This window comes from Lepidochelys kempii, chromosome 19 (genome assembly GCF_965140285.1).
Source record: "Lepidochelys kempii isolate rLepKem1 chromosome 19, rLepKem1.hap1, whole genome shotgun sequence".
In the NCBI taxonomy this organism is placed as follows: domain Eukaryota; kingdom Metazoa; phylum Chordata; order Testudines; family Cheloniidae; genus Lepidochelys; species Lepidochelys kempii.
Genome location: NC_136398.1, coordinates 8,208,016 through 8,228,808, shown reverse-complemented (window position 1 = coordinate 8,228,808; position 20,793 = coordinate 8,208,016). Strand labels below are relative to the sequence as shown.

Sequence of the window (20,793 nt, the reverse complement as noted above, 5' to 3'; positions counted from 1 at the left end):
TTTCCTGAAATTTAACTAACCAATCCTAACATATTGTAACATGATTATGTAACCAATTATATCCCACCACCTTAATTAGTTTACACCCAGCAAAATTAATTATACAGCAGACAGGAACAATCACAGAACCAGACAGAGATTATACAGACAAACAATAGCAAAGTGGGAACTATAATGACAAGACAATACAGAAGTGAGGATTTCACATCCCAGCTATTGATAAGTGAGTTCTTGCCAGACAGGATGCTATCAAACTAAGTTTCCTTTTACATTTTCTAGGCACTTCCCTTTCTCTGGAGGTGATAGGAATACAATCCTGTCCTGATAATGCCTAACAGCCCAATAGCACCTTATTTCAGTGTGACTAGTTTGGAATGTGAGGATGTGACTGTTCGCTTCCCAGCTTATGGCTGCCTCTGCTGCTTAGCCAAAGGCCTTAGCCTAAGAACAGGGCCTCAGACTATCACAGTAAGAGAAGGCCCTTACACCAGCAGATAGTGATTTTGATTCTTTCTTCTATAATTAGCCAAGTGATAAGAATACACCTAAATTCTTAGAGTATAGGCCTTTACAGACAGGCCTGAATATCTATATCCTAACAGTAAATATTGACAATCCTCCCAATGTCATTCCACACAGTCATTTTTCAAATCGTGACCATGCTATAAAACCTCTCGAGCAGCAGGGAACAGAAGGAGTGAAACTCAAAGGTATTCCGAGCATTTAAACTCAGCAGGAATTAGGAGACTTTTTTCCCCAGGCTTTAAACTCTGCCATGTCATCTGGCATCTATCATTTAATCCTGATAGGTAAATTTGTATCCCATGCTAGATACATCACTGTGTATGCTGAATGTTAAGGAAGCTGACAACATCTGAATAAAGTAAGATATGTCCAACATGTAGAAATAAATGAGTCAATGGCAAAAACTTTATAGCCAGTGAAGTTTACCAATAGGAAAACACAACAAAATAAATACCATATACAGTAGGTTTTATGATCTGAAGAGGCTGTTGGTGAATCAGATGCACATTGCTAGTGAACGTATTTATGGCTGATTGAAGCTTCTTTCTGTGTGTGCAGGGTTTGAAGACATTCTCAAAGAGCTCTGCAGGGTTAGTGGTAAGTCTGTTTCTCATCTGCTTCAAACTGTAAAAATAATACTTAGCAGAGGTATGTAACTATTATCCCTACTGTACAGATGGGGAAACTGAGGCAGAGGGAGGCAAAGTGATTTGCCCATGGTGGGAGAAAGAGCTGGTCTCAGGGCTAGGATTGGGACTTAGGAGTTGTCCTTTGTTCGATCAAGAGGCCACTCCTTTCCCTCTGAAGTAAAACTCCTCTGTGTTGTAAAGGCAGCAAATGGGGAAGTAAAATGAATGGGGAACAGGAGGCATTTAGACTCTGCTGTGGGTTTGGGGGAATTTGGGGAATTGAAGTGTGGGGACAACAGTCAGTAAACAGCTGGAAATGAGAGGAAGGGGAAGAGCAGTGAGCTGAAGGCAGGGCTGCTGCAGCAGGTGAGAGAGGAGTTCTACTCCTGTTTTTCACCTGATCCTCCCAGAAGGGCAGGAAATGTTATCTCTTTAACTCTTGCTATGATCTGTTATTTCTGCCCAGACACCTGCAGTTGTCACATTCTAACATCAAAGTGAGCTGAGACCTAAGTCTCTCTGGCCTTGTCTATAGTAGGGAATGTGCCCATTGCTGACAATGGGTTCAGCTGGCCTGGTGCAGTATAGACCCGAGCAAATCCCGTTCAGAAAGCATCATTAAACCCTGCACAGAGCAGGCCTAGATGATGTGGTGGTAAAAATGTTACTCTACCCACATCATTGGTGGCTGCCCCAGTATTAGAACAATGAAAGGTGAGGTTGAGAGAAGGCCCTAATGTGTCTATGGGACCTCCTCTACTTAGGATCCAAGCCTCTGGAGGAAGTATGCACATTTCTGCTGGGTGGAAGCCGTAGCGCCTTCATATGCTGGAACGCCATGTCGCTTTCAGCTGCCCGTGTTCTCCAAACAGGGTGAAACATTAGGTTCTTTTTAAAAAAAAAAAATTGCCAGTATATAGACTGGCTGGTCACCCAGTGAAATTCCAGTCTTTGAATTCTCTTCTTAGCCCTTTCTGCTAAACCTCTGAAAGTCCAGCCAACTGCAGAAGGCATTCGAATCTACAGTGAAGTGAAGTACTACATGGACTACATGAAAACAACCTGGTATCACAAGTATGTACTTCAGATATGCTAGCAAGGCTCATAACATATGGACAGTCTGTATTATCTGTCATGGAAATTAAAGCACATTGGCTGAGATCCTCAAAGTATTGTAGGCTCCTAACATCCACTCAAATCAATGGGAGTTAGGGGCCTAAATACCTTTGAGGATCGGGATCATTGTGCGCGAACCTGCACTCCTTGAAGACAGTGGGGGATTCGTCGGAATGAGGATTGCAGGATTGGGGGGATAAGGGGTTTTAAATTCAACTGTCTCTTTACATTGAATCGTGTGTGGGAACTCGTCAGTTACCAATCATGTTCTATTTATTTTCTGCTGCACAAGTACTCCTGGGTGATGATTTCACTGGTGTGATAATGATACTATCAAATGACAGGTTAGCTACAGACATGGGAGGATGTATTTTTTTAAAGTACTTTGTCTGTGCAGCTTTATACTTCTCTGAATGACCGCCTCATCCCACTCTGAATAACTAAATGCTACTCCTGCTTCGCATTTATACACCCTTTTATTTGAGCATATCAAAGTTCTTTCCCAACATTAGTTAATTTGGCCTCACAACACCCTTACAGAATAGACCCATTTTCCAGATAGGCAAAATTTAGATGTGAAAGGGCCAAATTTTCAACGGTATTGAGGTTTGGGCTTTTGAAAATCCCACTAGGTGCCTTTCTGCATGTTTAGGTGCCCAAATACCCTTCAAAATCCAGCCCTAAGAGACTTGCCCACAGTGAGTCTATGGCCATCAGGAATAGAACCCCAGAGTCCTAGCTCCCAGTCTCTTGTTCTAAGCAATAGATCCTAAAAAGTCAGTTTAATCTCAAAACTTGTGCAATTTTACTTCAATGTTGTTAAAATGATATAATTTGTTTCCTTAGGGAGAAGCGACTAGAAAGTGGTGAGAGGCTGAAAAGCGGAAGTACAATGGACCAGATCTGGCTACACATACTGAACCCCACGGATTTGGATAAGGGAAAATATACCCTGGAAATATTCGACGGGAAAGATTCTCACAGACTGTCAACTGACTTGTCTGGGAAAGGTGAACTGGAGCAGAAAATTTCTGTCTGAGGGAAGAGCTAAACACCTGTTACTTTCTGAGATTTCCTCCTCACTTGGGCCTTCAGGCTCATCTCCCTCATGCTGAGATGGGGCGCACAGAAGAGGGGGAACTCTGTGAAGTGCCAAGGGGATGGTATGCTGTGAGGAGGGGGAGTGGAGGGAAGTGCACAGAGGAGGGTCATGTGCAGCATGGGCAGAGTAGCTAATGGCAGGAAGACTCCAACCCCCCTTAGGGATCATTACTGCCATGGGAGAGGAAGCTTCCAGAGAGTAGGGCTATCCTGAGAGATGACCCAAAATTGATTTGCTTTCCCCACAGACCCTTGGGGTTTGCAGGAAGCATCCCTGCCCCTCTCTTGGAGGAGAGAAAGTGACTCTCACTCTGCCACTGGGACCTCTCAGAGTTGTTCAGATTATTTTCCCCTTCCCTGGGGCTTCTCTATGGGAAGGGAGCATCAGGGCCTTGATCTTTTAGCAGCACATAAATAGATCACATGTTTCCTTGAGACAGCTATAAATACTGTTCTATGTGTGTCTCTACATGTCCCTATTATCACACACGTTAGGTTAAATCTATTAAATAACAAACCACAAACTGCACTTTCTTCTTAAAATCTCTTCTATTCCTTGCAGCTTTCGAAGAAGTAATGGCTGAACACCTACGGCTAAAGTGAGTTTCTTCTCAAATACTTTCACATTTGAAGCTGAACTAAATGTTTACATTTAAAGCTAAACTGCCTGGTTTATTTTTGTTAATAAATGAGACTCTGCAGCTTGGATTAACCTCCACGCTGCACATCCCACGGAGATCCAGTCCTGGCAGATTTCTCTTTTACAAAGAGCCTTGGTAATGTGAAAATTGCTAAATGCAGGAAATTATTCAAACCTCATATTTGCAGGGAGGAGAATGTCTGGGCAAGGTATAAGCAAGCCATAGCTTTGGAAGACAAGGCAAATTAAAATGAATTAGTGCCAAGGGAGAGAAGGTCCATATGCATTTAGATAATATCCTTCTTCACTTTAACCAACGTAAGTCAATGTGTGAGATGTTCAACAAAATAGAAAATAGCATTTTAGGACCCTGTTTGCCCTCACTGCTGTAAAGCAGATCCACACACACAGAGCCCCATTGCCCATGCAGAGGCCCATTGATATCACTAAGGCCCTGTTTGGGGCAAGAATCTGCCAGCATGGATCCAATTTCAGAATCAGGGCCTGTTTGCAACATCTAGGAAATGGATCCCATAGAGGGATGAATGGCTTAGGGTGTTGGTTATACTACAGTATCTTCTTCCACTAGAACTCTAGTTTAGAGGTTGCTCTGCTTGCTATCCACCAACTCTCACTACCTTTTGACAGCTGTGCAGTGGACCTGATGACGTGAGTTGGTGGATGCAGTCTAGACGCTGATGGACTGGGGCCCCTGTAGCAAAAGGCACAGTACACTAGTGGTGCCCACAGCCATACGCCCACTACGCACAGTACATATCATTGACAATGGCGAGGAGGAGCCGCACTGGCTGTCCACTGCCCACTCAGGTTTGGCCCCCACAGCCCCTCCATCACAACAGAGGGGCCACAAGGCCAAACCTAAGTAGGCGGTGGGTCACCCAGTGCTGCTTCTCCACAACATTGCCGTGGGGCCAGCTCCTGCACCAGGGCTCCCTCAAGGGGCCTGCCCAACCTCATCCGCTTCCAGCAGGCCCTGTCCCCTCTGAGGGGATGGGGAGCAACACTACACCTGGGCAGGCCAAGCTGGAAGGTGGGGGCTGAGTATGGCACTGGTGCAGGAGAGGCATAGGGGCCAGCAGCTACAGCAGGGATGGCTCCACAGGGATTGGCAGTATGAACCATGGGAAAAAATGTTGGGTCAGCAGAAAAGTCACTGCAGGATCATGGCCACTCCTAAGTCTGAGAGGCCTGGAAATGGAGTTCCCTCTCGCATGTAGGAGTGACCCTTCCAGATCAGGTTTGAGGCATGATGATGGGATCCCGTGAGGAAGCCTGCATTTCCTGGTCCCTGTGCGGTACCTCTTCTGTAGATACACAGAGGGCTTCCGCTTTCGAGACTGTCACTCTGGGACAGTTTTCAAAACTAAATTCACTTTTAAAGAAGAAGAAGTTTTCCTAGACATGAAGCTGAAACTCCGACATCAGCCTTTTCTTATAGTGACCAGCGAATCAGAAAGGACCTCTGATCCTTCTTGGGTGGAGCACTTGTGAGATCAAGCCTTAAGCAAACATTAGAGGAGCTGCATTATCCATTATCAAGAATTAAAAAATTTGTTTTCAACATGTCTCTCTAGTTCCAGAAACAGGCCAAAAAACCCTTCCTCATCCCCCCCACCCCAGAGGAAACCTAGAGAATCCCTGAAAATTTCAGACATTTTCCCTGTTCTAATATCTCACCTTACTGAACATCTTTGCTTTCACTTTGGAAGTGAAGTTCTCTATAGAAATTAGGGAACAGGTTCCTATTAAAAACATTCAGAGTACATATTTAATAAATAAAAAATACTACATTTATCTTCAATTATCTTTTTCTTACTTTCAGGGAAGCGCTGATAGCAGAAAAGAGTAAGTAAAGGAACGTTGCACATTCTCCTTGGTTCTGTCATACAGATCAAAGGGCCATACTGGTATGTAAAGTTGAACAGTCACATTTGTTCCTTCCCAGATCGTGCCAGAGTTGTTCAAGGTCTGCCAGATGTTGCCACCATCATGGAGGATAAGGTACTACTGAGGAACTGTATACCTATCATGGCCAGGTTGTACAGATGGCTGGCAGGAGGAACACAAGGAGCTTTCCCCTACCTTGTGTCCCCATATAGTGGATGGCCACCGCTGCAGTCCCTGTGCTTTCCTGAGCTATTGCAGTTGTCAGAGGCCTGGTGTGATACCCATTGCTAACAACACTGAGCAATATGATGGTGGGTGGTCCTTCCAGACACACACACCTTCTCTATAGGAGAAAATTTTGGGGGGTAGGGCGGGGGTTCCCTTTGAAATCCACAAATCTAGCTAGGCTTCAAGGTTCCATTTTTCTGAACTTGTGAAGTGCAAGGATAGTTTTAATGCTAACCATAGGAAAAGTTACATGAACATCTCTCTCCTTACTCAACTGCCCTCCTTAGACATTAGACCCTGGTTTTCAGGTGCTGACAATAGTATATGGTAGGTGTTTCACATGCCCCTAGTCTCCCTTCCCAATCCCTGCTTTAGGCTAACAACTTTAAATATGGGTCCTGATTCTTCTGTCACACTAGTCTTATAATCTATTGGGCTGGATTCTCCTTTACTCTAAGAGCACTGTGGCTGAGTAAAGAGGCTTTAAAATTACTGTAAATGTAATTTATGCCCACTTTAAGGTCCCTTTACACTGCCAGAGTGGTGTAAAGGGGCCTTAGCACAAATGAGAATCAGGCCCATTGACTTCAATGGAAGTATTCCTGATTTACCTGGGGAAAGTGGCAGAAGAAAGAATCCCATGTCTAAATCTCACTGACTGGCCAGTCCCATCAAAAATCCTAGCGGTTTCTGAGGTCACTTAAAATGCCTAACTTCTGTTTAGACACGTATAATCCAGGTTTTGAAAGCGATTAATATAAGCAACCTGCACTTCATGTAACCACAGCTGTGCCCACGGAACATGCAAGGAAGAGTAATTAAATTTTAACCATAACTGCCCTTTGTTTAAAGCTGCAGGCTGGAGAAGGTAATTCTATCTCATTGTGATGCTGTGACTTCTAAACAAAGATGCCTCCCTGCAGGGAAACCTACACCCCTGCAGGAGCTGTAGACAGGTTGCAGTTGGTGTGTTTGTACCATGTCAGACACACCATGGGCATGCACTAAATAAATAAAAATGTAGAGCAGCCATTCTCTCCATTCACATTATTCTGGTGTGTAAGACCCCTACACCTATCCAAAAAAAGATAAACCTGCCCAGCTTAACAGCCTGAGTAGCCATGATAATTTGTAATTTTAACAAGCTCATATGAAGTATTTAGGTTTTGCTTTGGTAGATTTGTTCACTAATAATATAAATCTTGCTCACCCCCTCAAGAACCTAGTTCTGCCACCTCTGATATACTTCTCAACTCAACTAGATCCTACTATTGAGGGACTCCTGTCTTGTATCATAATTAATAACTCCTTCATAGCCTAGAAACTAAAACAGCCTTGAATTTTATGGTCACATTAATGATCCTTAACATTTTGAAAACCGTTAAACATACTTCTATTGCTAATGGCCCCAAACAGAGTAGCAATGATTTCAGCTGCATGGATTCAATTTTCTATATGGCTAAATATTTGTGCACTTAAAAAATGTAGTCTTCCATTTCCTGGCAAGCAAAATGGTATTGTAAGATCATGCTGTCCTAGGCACTAAATAGGAGAAGTACAATATCTGTTTTAGGTACAAAAATTGCTGGGATCAGAATCAGGCCCATAGACTTGTATTCTCAGACCACTGCCTCTCATGCTGACCATATCATCTCATGGTTTCCTCTTTACTTCCCATCTGTATCCAGCTGTTGTCTCTTGTCTTATACCTAAAGCTGTTTGGGGGCAGGGACCATCTTTTTGTTCTGTATTTGTACCACAATGGGGTTCTGGTCAATGACTAGGTCTCCTAGGTAATACAAATAATTAATAAGAATGATAATACATGAGAGAGAATCTCATCTCTTGGGATCAACACAGCTAAAACAATACTGTGAACAATAATAATCCATAGCATTTATATGGTGCTTTCCATCTTCAAAGAACTTTAACAAATGTTAATCAGTTAATCCTCTCAAGTCCCTCTCTGGGGGAGATGAATAAGCAGTATGATCCCCATTTTACTCATGAGGAAACTGACACAGAAAAGTGGATAAGTAGCTTGCCTGAGGCCAGAGTGTCTGAGCTGATAAGAACTTATGAGTTCTTGGATCAGTGAAACTTGTGGTTTTTGGAGATCCATTTTTATCTTTTTCTTTGCCCAATTATACTTTAAGCCACTGGCTGTGAATTGTCACTGTAACGCTGTATTTACTATATTTTTAAAACAGACCCTGTGTTTGACATGCTGCATATCTGGTGACCCTTACCCAGAAATTACTTGGTTCAAGAACGAGAAGGTAGTAGTTTTTAAAGATCGTTACAAAATGGACGTGAAGGGGATAGTTGTCACAGTTACCATTGAGAAAGTCTGCAGTGACGACACAGGAAAATACAGCATCTATGTCAAGAACAAATATGGCTCTGAAACAGGGCAGGTTACTATCAGTGTGTACAAGCATGGAGAAGAACCGATCGAGCTACGGGAAAAATGATTTCCAACACACTCAGAAACGCAGGTTGGGATTTCCAAAGAGACCTAAAGGCATTAGGCACCAAACTCCCATTGAATGTCAAGGGGATTTAGACACTTGGTTTCCTTTGAAAATCCTGGCCTTAAAATTCAGACTCTCTCTCTTTTTATTATCTATGTATAAAATAAAGGTTTTCACAGTGATTTACAGTATAAGAAATCACAATGTACCCCTCTTAAAAGCATCTATAGAAAACTGGAGAAAACCTTCAAAATCCCACTCTAACCCGACAGAATTAGACAACTGCTTCATAAAGTGTACCACTTTTCAGCTAACAGCACTATGTATCGGACACTGTGGGGGTTCATGTATACAAGAACTTATCGTTTTGTATTAAGCCCTTGTGTGTTATTGACTATCCTATAGCAGGAAAATGTTGATGTGTGCGTTGTTGTTAAAACGTAACCCTGCTTGGGCCCAATTCAGCACAGTACTCAAGCACATGCATAACTAGATGTCAGCGGGACCACTGGTGTGCTGAAAGTTAGGCATGTTCCTAAATACCTCGCTGAAACAGGGTCTTATGCACTCATGTTTACAAGTCTAAGCCATGTGGGAGGAAAGTAAGGCAGTGGTTTTGAGCCTCTGTGGCTTTGCAGAGGAGCATGTGTGCGATTACTGTGTGTACTACGACATAGTGCGAATTTAAACACATTTAAAGTACACAGCTGTTATTTCACTCTAACGTATTGTAAACTGTCAAATGATGCTATATCTGAACACGTTTAAGTGATGATAACTGTTTTGATCAGTGACTGGGCCAGATTCAGCCCAGATTAGAGTAGTATAAACCCAGAGACAGAGTTCCAGTGGCAGGAATATTTCCAGAGGAGAGCTTATGGTGTGGAAACTCATCGCTATTTCCTCTTCACTAGTGCTTAACTGGGCAGCGCTTTTTGGAGAGGGGGCATGGTCAGGACAACAGAGAAATGGGCTATTCAGTGCAATCGCTCAACAGTTTCCACGGGCAGTCACACAGAGGGGAACTCATCCCAGCCTTAACATAAAGCTACCCCAACTCCTTCCTTTGAAGTGAACATGCTGTATGAGCTAGCTGGCACAGAGTACAATTTACACTTTCCTGCACCAGAAAGGTAGGGAAGTTTTTTTTATTCCAGCCCAGTATTTTAAAGCCCAGGTGTGAGTGATGAGGCTGAATTTGGTTCTTTATTCAAAAGGCTGAAGGTTGAAAAAAAATCATGGGAAATTTTTTTTTCCCTTTTCACCTAGATAAATGACAGTGGATTACATAACAATATTAGCTCATGTGTTTTAGCATATTCCTTTATTATTTAGCATATTCCTAGATATTTATGAGATACAATAAAGCTCCCTATCCCACATGGTGTAATTGCCTCTTCATATGAATGAGATTAGAGGATGTGTAATAACAAATTACCTCTCAAATCACATGAAGTGACATGTCTAGGCAACTGCTAAATTATTCTGAACATTCTCAGACACACCAGTCCCCAAACTAAAGCTTAGTTTCTGTGCAGAAGAGGAATCCTCAATTGTACAGAACTCACTTCCTTCTTCAGTTTTTAGAATTCAGCTCCCATAAAAATTAACTGAAAAATGCTGTGTCACAAGCATGATGGGCTTTTTGACGTAACACTCCAAAGAATCAGTAGCACAGCTGGCTTTTATCTGAGAACACAGATGATTTTTGTAGAGGATGACAATAGAAATCCAGAGGAATGAAATAACCCTTGTAACATGACATATAATGCTGTTTTAAATAAAGATCAAGGTACAAATAGAAAAGTTCATTTTTAAAATGTTTGACAGCTACTGGTTCTAAACTACCCACACTTTCAGAAGAGGGTTTCCATGCCACTGTTTTATCTGTTACTATTGATCAAGAACAGTGTTTGCCTGTCATACTGTAGTTGATCCTGTATTCTATGCAGTGTTTAAAAGGTGTGTAAATAAAAAATGTAAAACTTGATAACAATACAGGAGTGAGTCATACCTAAAAGTGTCCATGGAAAAGATTGTTTAGAAACAGATTTGTGCGTGCAAGGGAGAGAGCAAGAAATACAAACTTTTCTGAATTGGAGGTAACTTCCCTATATGACTAATTACATTAGTTTAAACAGAACACATCTTCTACAAAGGTGTTTGTGCAGTGCCAGGTACAATGGGCCTGTGATCTTGGTTGGTCCGTAGGCACTTCTATAACAAACATGATTAATAATGATAACATGACATAGTATTTGGAGGATTACGCATGGTTCTTGACATTCAGAATTTGGGCTGGAGTTGGTGTGGGTTCAGGGTCTAATTTCAGCTAAGGTCAGCAGAGACAGGAAGAAGCTGTGTTGGAAGGGCTTTTATTTGTGCTTCCTTTTATTATTAATTATTATTATTATTATTATTACATAGAGCAGGTGCTGAAAAAAATCAGGTGCACAAAATACAGTCCTAAATATCTGTTCTTGTTCAGATTACATGGAATCCACTGGCTCACAAACTGCAGTTACATATTCAGATTATTAAGAGCATCTGGACTAGTATCCCTTTGTATCTCTAAGACACAAAGAAGATGAAAAATAAGTACATCTAATGAAAAAGGACTTTCTAAAGTCATACTTCTTACAATAAAGACATACAAACTGAATGTTGCTGATGAATTTTATCAATTTAATAATCCATCGTCCTTGATTACATTCTATAACTATCAGTGTTCAGTTTTACCCAGTTATTCTAGTTAATAGTAGTTATTCTAGTAAATAGTTGATTTAAGCCGGCCTGTTATCAGGCTTTGATTTTGCAACGAGATTTGCACAGGCGGACCTTTGCACCCGCACAGATCTGATTGCAGGATTGGGCTCGCAGGAGTAATTTTAAATTAATCTCTTAGTTTCTGATGTTTATTAGTTTTGGTTACATTATTTTATATGGCTTTAAAATAGCAGTCCCTGTCTGCAAAATAAAAGCCTACATGGAGGAGGTACAGAATGGCAGCAGCCTCTGTTCCAGTCTCTAGCAAGAGTAGCAGCTGCAGAGATGCTGCACTGTAACCCCATAGCCTTGCTATGATTGATGTATATGTGAATTCTGTCCCTAATACGTGTACACACACACACACACACAGAGAAATCCCTTTATAAAGCCTGATTTTGAGTGCAACAGATGCTTACCACTGTTGTGCACTTTAGTTTAATGTTTAGCTTCGCAAGGTCTGGCCATTGGAGGACAATGAGGACAGGTCACTATGAAAAGTTTAACAAAATCCATGAGTCAGTGAACTTTTCCAAAGTCAGAGCCTGGTGTTTGTGCATGAACTCCTCCCAGAAATTGAAACTTCCAGTTGCAAACAGATGAGCTGCCTGATGAGCAGCATTGCATTGTTGGCAAGGTGCAGTTTGTATATTCCCCCTTCCTGTGAAGCATCAAGTATTGGCTATAGCTGGGGACAGGATAACACACTGTTGGATCAATGGTTTGCTCAGCTAAAGCAAATCCTTTACAAATATGTTTTAAAATTCCTTATTAACAAACATATATTAATCTTTTAAAATCAGAAATTGGATCTCTAAAATTAATTTTAAAACATTCAAATGATTAAAGACAATATAGTTTAGGGCAGTGTGCTCTTAAAATCAAGTGGAGGTTTAGTATCCAGCACTAGAACTCAGATCTCCTAACTCTTAATCCTGTGACATACTTACTGATTAAAACTGTGATGAATTAGAGATAGACCTGAACTGTCCCAAAGTTTGGGGTGTATTTGGATCTCTGATCCCAATTTGGGCTTGTCTCTAAAAATTACAACTGGACAACAGTGTAAAGTAAATTCATAAGAAAAATTCATCATTATTTTCGCACTCAACTAAAAACTACTGCCTAGTCTTAATACAGTACTAGAAATGTTGATTTAGACAGGTCAGTCACCTCTAGGGCACAAACACTATTTGAATTAAGCAACTGTATTGCAAACCACATACAGTTTTACCTAATGCCTTCCAAAGCCAGCAGGCAGGCTTGATCAGGGAGGGATGAGTATTACACTGTGAGTGAGGAATTCTGAGGTTATGAATGTGGAGAGTAACAATCAAGAATTAAGTACTTCCATTTATTTTCCACTTCAATCCCCAGGCAACAGTTCCATGTTTCGTTTCCCCCTTAAATCTGTATGTCTGGGACCATCATTAAATAATGGAGTGCCCCAAGGGTCGGTCCTGGGGCCGGTTTTGTTCAATATCTTCATAAATGATCTGGAGGATGGTGTGGATTGCACTCTCAGCAAATTTGCGGATGATACTAAACTGGGAGGAGTGGTAGATACGCTGGAGGGGAGGGATAGGATACAGAAGGACCTAGACAAATTGGAGGATTGGGCCAAAAGAAATCTGATGAGGTTCAATAAGGATAAGTGCAGGGTCCTGCACTTAGGATGGAAGAATCCAATGCACCGCTACAGACTAGGGACCGAATGGCTAGGCAGCAGTTCTGCGGAAAAGGACCTAGGGGTGACAGTGGACGAGAAGCTGGATAGGAGTCAGCAGTGTGCCCTTGTTGCCAAGAAGGCCAATGGCATTTTGGGATGTATAAGTAGGGGCATAGCGAGCAGATCGAGGGACGTGATCGTTCCCCTCTATTCGACATTGGTGAGGCCTCATCTGGAGTACTGTGTCCAGTTTTGGGCCCCACACTACAAGAAGGATGTGGATAAATTGGAGAGAGTCCAGCTAAGGGCAACAAAAATGATTAGGGGTCTAGAACACATGACTTATGAGGAGAGGCTGAGGGAGCTGGGATTGTTTAGCCTGCAGAAGAGAAGAATGAGGGGGGATTTGATAGCTGCTTTCAACTACCTGAAAGGGGGTTCCAAAGAGGATGGCTCTAGACTGTTCTCAATGGTAGCAGATGACAGAACGAGGAGTAATGGTCTCAAGTTGCAGTGGGGGAGGTTTAGATTGGATATTAGGAAAAACTTTTTCACTAAGAGGGTGGTGAAACACTGGAATGCGTTACCTAGGGAGGTGGTAGAATCTCCTTCCTTAGAGGTTTTTAAGGTCAGGCTTGACAAAGCCCTGGCTGGGATGATTTAACTGGGAATTGGTCCTGCTTCAAGCAGGGGGTTGGACTAGATGACCTTCTGGGGTCCCTTCCAACCCTGATATTCTATGATTCTATGAAATACATTTAAATATTGTAAGAAACTGATTAGTGCATATGTGCCCCACTGATGTCTACTAGATGGAATCACAACTGATCAGCTGTGGGTCGTAGGCCCTGTACTGATAATGGCTAAGGGAGATTCTTTTTTTCCTCACGTCGTAGGGGCCAGTTCTTTTGGAAAAGACTGATCTGTGTTCTATCTTCACTGTCTCTGTGAAGTTCCAAGTACCCACATGCAGCATAGTGAGTCATGAAGTTCTTCACATGCCATGGATTTATTACAATATATAAGAAATATAATTTCACATCCAGTGACTACTTCTCTAAAGTTTTATATAACTGAACACTTGTATTTATTTATTTAGAATATGGGTAAAATTTTCAAAAGTGCTTCAGTGACTTATGAGCCTAAGTATCATTTTAACTAATGACTTAGGCCTGGTCTACACAGTTTATGTACCAGTATAACTGTGTCAGTTTTCGGTGTGATTCTTTTTATTTATATAGTTATACCAGTATAATCCCTAGTGTGGACACAGTTATATCTGTACAAAGGTGCCTTACATCAATATAGCTTTTTCCCCTTCCTTTACGGAATAAGCTATACCAGTATAAGCAAATTTATATTGGTGCATCCACACTGGAGAGGTTGTATTGCTTTAACTATACCATTATATTTAAAGTGATACAAATGTTATGAGTACACAAACCCTTATGCTTTAGGAGCCTAAGTACCATAGGCTTTCAATAAGACAAGGGCTTGCCTAAAACAGGGAAATAGCCTGGAATAGCTATTCCACATTAGCTCCCCATGTGGCTACTCTTATTCTGCATTTTGTACTTTAGTTTAATCTATTCTGGAAGCAATAAACTTGCTAGGAAAGAGACAGTCAGGGTAAAGAGACAGCCACAGACCACAATGAACTAGAGGTTATTTCTATTAAGAATAAACAGATGATTAATAATTGATACTATATTGTTAATAATTAGCAGATTATGTCATATGAGAGGCCACATTTTCTTTCTGTATAAATAGCATTTAATTCAGTAGACGGCTGCTCCATTCTCTTTCTGGCATCACTGCCATACTGTACTGCACCATCCATAATGGCATTCAATGGAACCTGGCGGGTCTATGCTCAAGAGAACTATGAAGAGTTTCTGAAAGCTCTTGGTAAGTGTCTTGTTATTTTTTTTTCTGTAACTTGCTGGATTTGTGAAATATAACAACATTTTGCATTTAAGGAACCTTCCATCAGGGAATATCTAAAGTGTTTTTCACAAACCACCTTCCATGTAGGGTGATCAGACAGCAAGTGTGAAAAATCGGGACGGGGTGGGGGGAAATAGAAGCCTATATAAGAAAAAGACCTAAAAATCGGGACTGTCCCTATATTGGGACATCTGGCCACCCTACTTCCATGAGTTAGGTAAGTGTTACTAGCCCCATTTTAGATATAAAGTGAAGTGAAGACACTTGCCCACAAGTCACACAGAAATCTGTGGAAAAGCCAGGGATAAAACCCAGATCTACTCAGCCTTAACCACAAGACTGGTCTTCTTATGAAAGGAAAGGTATTCAGTAGAAGCATATCAGTTGACCTGTTTCAGTTTATAAGGTTAACTAGGAGGGAATTGGTAATGGGATATAGAGCCTCTCAGCTCTGTTACCAGTTCACATAGAGCCTCTGACAGTAATCACTGATTACCTTATGGCTGTTTGTTAGCCTATGTGAAATGAGTTTGATGGTCTCTAGCTAGTTGTCAGAGGTGTCTAGGTTACTAAAAAACACCACCATAGTTTGCATTGTTAGTTGCAGCAAAACAATCAAATTAAACAGAGCGGAATGCCTTGCTCAGTGAAAATCCCTTCTCAAAGAGCATGTTGCCTGAACTACACCCTCAGCTCCAAAGGCGATCCTTTCAGGTCAGCTTTGAAGCTTATTGATGAGAAAGCTGGGGATACTTGCACTGTTTTGCCCTGTGGCTATGCAGAGGACTTCAGTCTGTCCTGGGGGAGGATGAGAGAGAAAATGAACCTTATGCAATGCTACTCATGTCATTTAGTGCAGTACTAAAGGTGCTCAGACATTACAGTGATATAAGAAAAAAACTATATAGAATGGAAAAGAACATAGAAAAGGTGGTCAGCCTTTCACCAGTGTTAAGTATGCACACAAAATTTAAAAAGAGAAATTAATTTATTGTACTAATGTAATATTAGGGCAAAAACACTTCAAAGTGCTTGTAAATATGACTATATATAGGGAAGATCCTCAAAATCTTAAGAAAAACAGCATACCTCATAAAGAACTGGCAGGGAAACTCCAAGATTATAAGAAAAGAAAATGAATCTAAAACCAAGTATCCCACTGATGAAATTGTATGTCCATAGAGAACAGGGTAATCTAACTTTGACATCCTTTTCTGTTGTTGATTTGTGTCAACCTTGTCACTTCATTGAATCAAAGTATTTTATTTGCATAACAAACAAACCCCATACTTCCCTCTGCATAACAGAGAAGTTAAAATTCCATTTTTCCTCTTTCTGCAGCATTGGCAGATGACCTCATCAAAGTTGCCAAAGACATTAAGCCTGTTATTGAAATACAACAAAATGGAAACAACTTTGTTGTGACATCAAAAACACCTAAGCAGTCTGTAACAAATTCATTTACTCTGGGGAAAGAGGCTGATATCACTACTATGGATGGCAAAAAACTAAAGGTAATATATTTCAAGAACAATAACTGCTCCCTCACTAGTACTTCAGGTTTCAGAGTAGCAGCCGTGTTAGTCTGTATTCGCAAAAAGCTTATGCTCAAATAAATTGGTTAGTCTCTAAGGTGCCACAAGTACTCCTTTTCTTTTTACTAGTACTTCAGTATCATTTTGCAAGTGGCATTTCTTTGTACTATTCCCATTAGGAAACTTCAATTGCTTCTGATGAGTAAGAAATTAAGTAAAACTTAAAAGCTCTAAAGAGAGCATGCAGGTTACATGGTAAGTGAAGGAGCCAGAAAGACTGTTTGTCTAGCTGGCTTTGTGGTTAGCGACACAGGGAATCTAAGTTTGTGTCACAAACTGCCATGTTAGCAGGTCCCAAGAAAGTTGTGGTGGCAACACATTAAGCAACTGTGGAGGAGCAATCACCTTACACCACTCTAGAGCAAACTCCTCTAGCTTCAGAAGGAGCTGCTTCCAGACCCTTTCAGTTGGAAAAATGGTTGCTGCAAAGCACAGTTTGAAGAAACCCCCATTAACCTCTAGGAAAAACTGAATGCTTTGTACTAATTCAGCTCTTGTCACACAACAGCTCATTAAAATGCTCAGGTAAAAGGTAACATTTCTTAAAGTAGTCAAATCTGCTGCTTCAGTGCATAAGTTGATCAACCCAGGGGTCAGGGAGGAATTTTATTCCCCATGTACATGAATAATTGGCTACAAATGTATTATGGAGTTTTCCACTTTCTCCTGAAACAGTGATTCCCAAATAGTGGTGTGTGGAGCACCCCTGGTGGTCTGAGTAGAGCTGACTGTTCCCATGGTTCTAGCTCTCCATGTAGTTTCTAGCTGACATAAAGCACATTAAAAAGATAAAACACATTAAATGTGTTCTTACTACAATTTTTTCATGTAGGGTATTGCTATAGCTACCAGTTGTGGCAGGGGAGTTGGGTCATATGTTTATGGATAGAAATGAGGGTAGTTTATGAGAAAATCTTTTTGTTAAGATGTGGTCCACACTATTAAAAAACAAAAAAGTTTGAGATCCCCAGCCACCACTGCCAGAAGAAGGATAACATCCTAGATGGACCAACAGTTTGATCCAATGTGGCAAAACCCGTTGTATAGTCTTACATTACGTAGGACAAATTTTACTCCCATTTTGCATATTTCAACTGCCAGTTCGCTTTACACACAATACCAATAACTATAAAGTCTTTCTAATATATCTGTATTTCCTGAAAATTATCTGCACACCAAGAAGTAGCATTTATACATGCATTGGTATTGTTTCAACAGTTAAGAGAAGTTTTCATTGAATGCTAAACAAGATGCTCATTAGTCCTGTCAATCTGAAGTTAGCATGAGATTAATGAAATATCAGTATCTACAATTCCATTCTTTCTTATCTGTGTAACTAACTACCATTCTAACTGAATTGCCAGTTTCTACCTTTTGGCCTAAATTGCCTACCAGAAATGTACTTGCTGGGCTACTATAAATACTTACGTTTTAAAAATCTGTGTTCACAGTGCACGGTTAACATGATAGGTGGGAAGCTTGTGTGCAAAACAGAAACATTCTCCCATGAACAGGAAATTAAAGGAAATGAAATGGTGGAGGTAAGTGATTGGTAAATAAAGGTGCAATAGGAAAAATAATGGGGAAACATTTTCTATGCCTGTCAGTTTATAAAATGATACCATCACTTTAAAAAGTCCCAGTGTTGAGCACAGGAATTACTACTGTGAGCATGGATTATATCACTTTATTAATGAAAGAATATGTAACTTTATAATCCAAGGGTGATTGCAAGCAGCAAGAAACAACATTAGTTACCATTTAGTACAGCCAGGGTGATGCATTGTTACTTATTGACTCAATTGAATCTCCTCTACACATGGACAATGCCTGTGGCTGTCTGTTATAGTTTCACTCTATACATTTCTATCACTGAAAGTTGCTATTCATCACTTCCCAGGATACACTGAGCCAAATTCATTTCCGTTATCATTCCATTTTAGGCACTCAGGTTTAGCGTTGTTAGCTTTTGACCATCATGTGGGCAGGCTCTTTGCAAGATTTTTCACAGGGTTGTACAGCTGGGATGCTCTTGAGCAGAGAACGAAAACTGAATCAAGCCATGCTAATTTACATTTTCACCTGTTTTATTTACAAATCCTAGGAATTTATAATGTGTCCTGAACGGTTTCCTACTGGCACAGAACCCTTCTCCCAGGGAGTTGAACTTCCACTTGCCAGGCTTTTAATATGTATTCCAGTTGGTGTGATCATTGTTATAAGAATTACAGCTAAGGTTTTCAGAACTGCCTAGGGATTTTAAATGCTGAGTTTCCTTAGATGACTTTGAAAATCCCAGCCTACTTTCTTTACAATAAATCTGCAAAGAACCAGATCAAAAGTACTTATCTGGGGCAGTGGGTTTCTAGTATAGGGAACATACTTGTGACTGAGATTACTCCAACAGTACACTTGAAGATAACATTTGACTATTTAGATTTTCAGTGTTCAGAACTGGTTCCCTAAGAAGAACACCATTGTTTCAGTATGAATGTAATCAGCATGTCCATATGCAGTTGTTGTAACTGTATTTTCAGATGATATGAGATGGAATTACAAATATACTACAGCAACTTCAAAGCTGTTAGCTACATACAGGTCCCCCTACAGTATAAATGGAAAACAAGTAACATATTTGTGTCTTTTACAGACTATGACTGTTGGTTCAGCAACACTCATCAGAAGAAGCAAGAAGGAATAAACAATAAGAAGAAAGATGCATTTTATTTTGGACATTTTTACATTCCAGAATAAAGTGCATTTGCCATCAGTTGTGAAATTTGTTATTTTGAAAAAATGCAATGGAAAATAAAGAAATAGGATCTGTGCTTTCTTTCCATGCTCACACTTGATTTACACTAATATAAGAATTCATTTTCCCTGAGTATAGAGACACATCCCATACTCTAACTTCTGGTGGCCTACTTCCCATCCAGGCAAACCTCCGATTAACTTCAACAAGAGTTTTGCCTGTGTAAGTACAGGATTGGACAGCTAGTGAAATGGTAATTTGCCATAAGGATTACAGGGACAGGATGAAAGCTATTAGGAATGTGTCTTTGCCTCTTATCCTTATTAAGGAAGGCGATAATTTTAGTGAACCCCAACACCTTCTCTCTTTCTATCTGCCCAATAAGTCTGGGAAACCTACCAAAAATCAGATATCTAATTCCTACCCAGCAAGTGTTACTGCTGATCTTTCTGTCATCACAATAGTAATATAAATAGAAATATTTAAAAAAGCTATAAAAAGTATTGTACACGTTCAGCAGGTAATTATACACAAAGAAAATGAAGCTGAGGCACCAAAAGCAATTAAACTCAATGCCTATTAATTAAATTTTCAAGATCGAAAATGATTAAGCATCTCAGTTTGTAACAGTCTTAGTGAGTATAGCTGGAATATTTGCTTTCAGATTTGATAGGTATCTGTACTCTTTCTGGGATGAGGTATGAATTATACAGGACTGAAGCATATGAGAATAATGTCCCTGCACGTATACCTCCTAACTGTCCCTCACTACAAAGTGCATTCCCCTTTTAACACATTATCCTCCATCCCACACAAAATCTGCTGTTATCCCACATCTGACATTGTCATTTAATTGTCCCACGGTCATGAGGTGTCATCCCAACAGATCTCTGGTTCAGAATCACTGAATCTGCTCCATAATATATACCCTACTATGGCAGTCATGCCACTTATCAGGTCACCAGTTTTGTGGATTCTATTCTTCACCCACTGAAGTCAACAGGAGTTTTGTCAAGTGACTCAACTGGGAAAAGAATCTGACCTTCAACAAACATCACCACTTTGAAAGTGCCATAAGTTAAATCAGAAAAAAACACTCTTATTCTGGGATAAGAGTGTCCACATGGGAAGTTTTACCAGTATAGCTATGCTGGTAATTTCCCTTGAGTAGACAAGCCCTTACTCTCAGAGGCATGCTTGTTAAAGATCAAATTAAATTCCCAATTGAATCACTTGAAAAAAACTCTCATGGACTTCAATGAGATAAGAATGTCCGCATGGGGAGTTTTACCAGCATAGCAATGCCAGTATACTTACACCTGCATAGGTATGCTGGTAATTTTCCCCATATATATAAGCCCTAAAACTTGAGTACAGTGCAAGTTGCACACATATACAAAATCCCACAGAGGCACAAAGAGATGTTGGCCAGAACAAACTTGG

The 20,793-nt window shown here is 40.6% G+C and overlaps 2 protein-coding genes across 2 annotated transcripts in view; both read left to right on the top strand.

Annotated features, from left to right (window-relative positions):
* The window catches only part of MYOM3 (myomesin 3), a 57,925-nt gene extending 48,006 nt beyond the window's left edge, over window positions 1-9,919 (top strand). The window contains exons 30-36 of the mRNA XM_073318086.2: window positions 1,084-1,122; window positions 2,123-2,228; window positions 3,117-3,280; window positions 3,934-3,970; window positions 5,855-5,877; window positions 5,978-6,033; window positions 8,358-9,919. Coding sequence (XP_073174187.2) covers window positions 1,084-1,122; window positions 2,123-2,228; window positions 3,117-3,280; window positions 3,934-3,970; window positions 5,855-5,877; window positions 5,978-6,033; window positions 8,358-8,621 — 689 coding nt within the window. The 3' untranslated portion in view covers window positions 8,622-9,919. The remainder of the gene's footprint in view (window positions 1-1,083; window positions 1,123-2,122; window positions 2,229-3,116; window positions 3,281-3,933; window positions 3,971-5,854; window positions 5,878-5,977; window positions 6,034-8,357) is intronic.
* Window positions 9,920-14,828: 4,909 nt separating this feature from the next.
* Window positions 14,829-19,410, top strand: LOC140900360 (fatty acid-binding protein, liver). The gene is made up of 4 exons (XM_073317557.2): window positions 14,829-14,964; window positions 16,345-16,517; window positions 18,050-18,139; window positions 19,249-19,410. Exons 1-4 carry the CDS (start codon window positions 14,898-14,900, stop codon window positions 19,297-19,299), a joined length of 381 nt encoding a protein of 126 aa, XP_073173658.1. The 5' UTR covers window positions 14,829-14,897; the 3' UTR covers window positions 19,300-19,410.
* The last annotated feature ends 1,383 nt before the right edge of the window (window positions 19,411-20,793 follow it).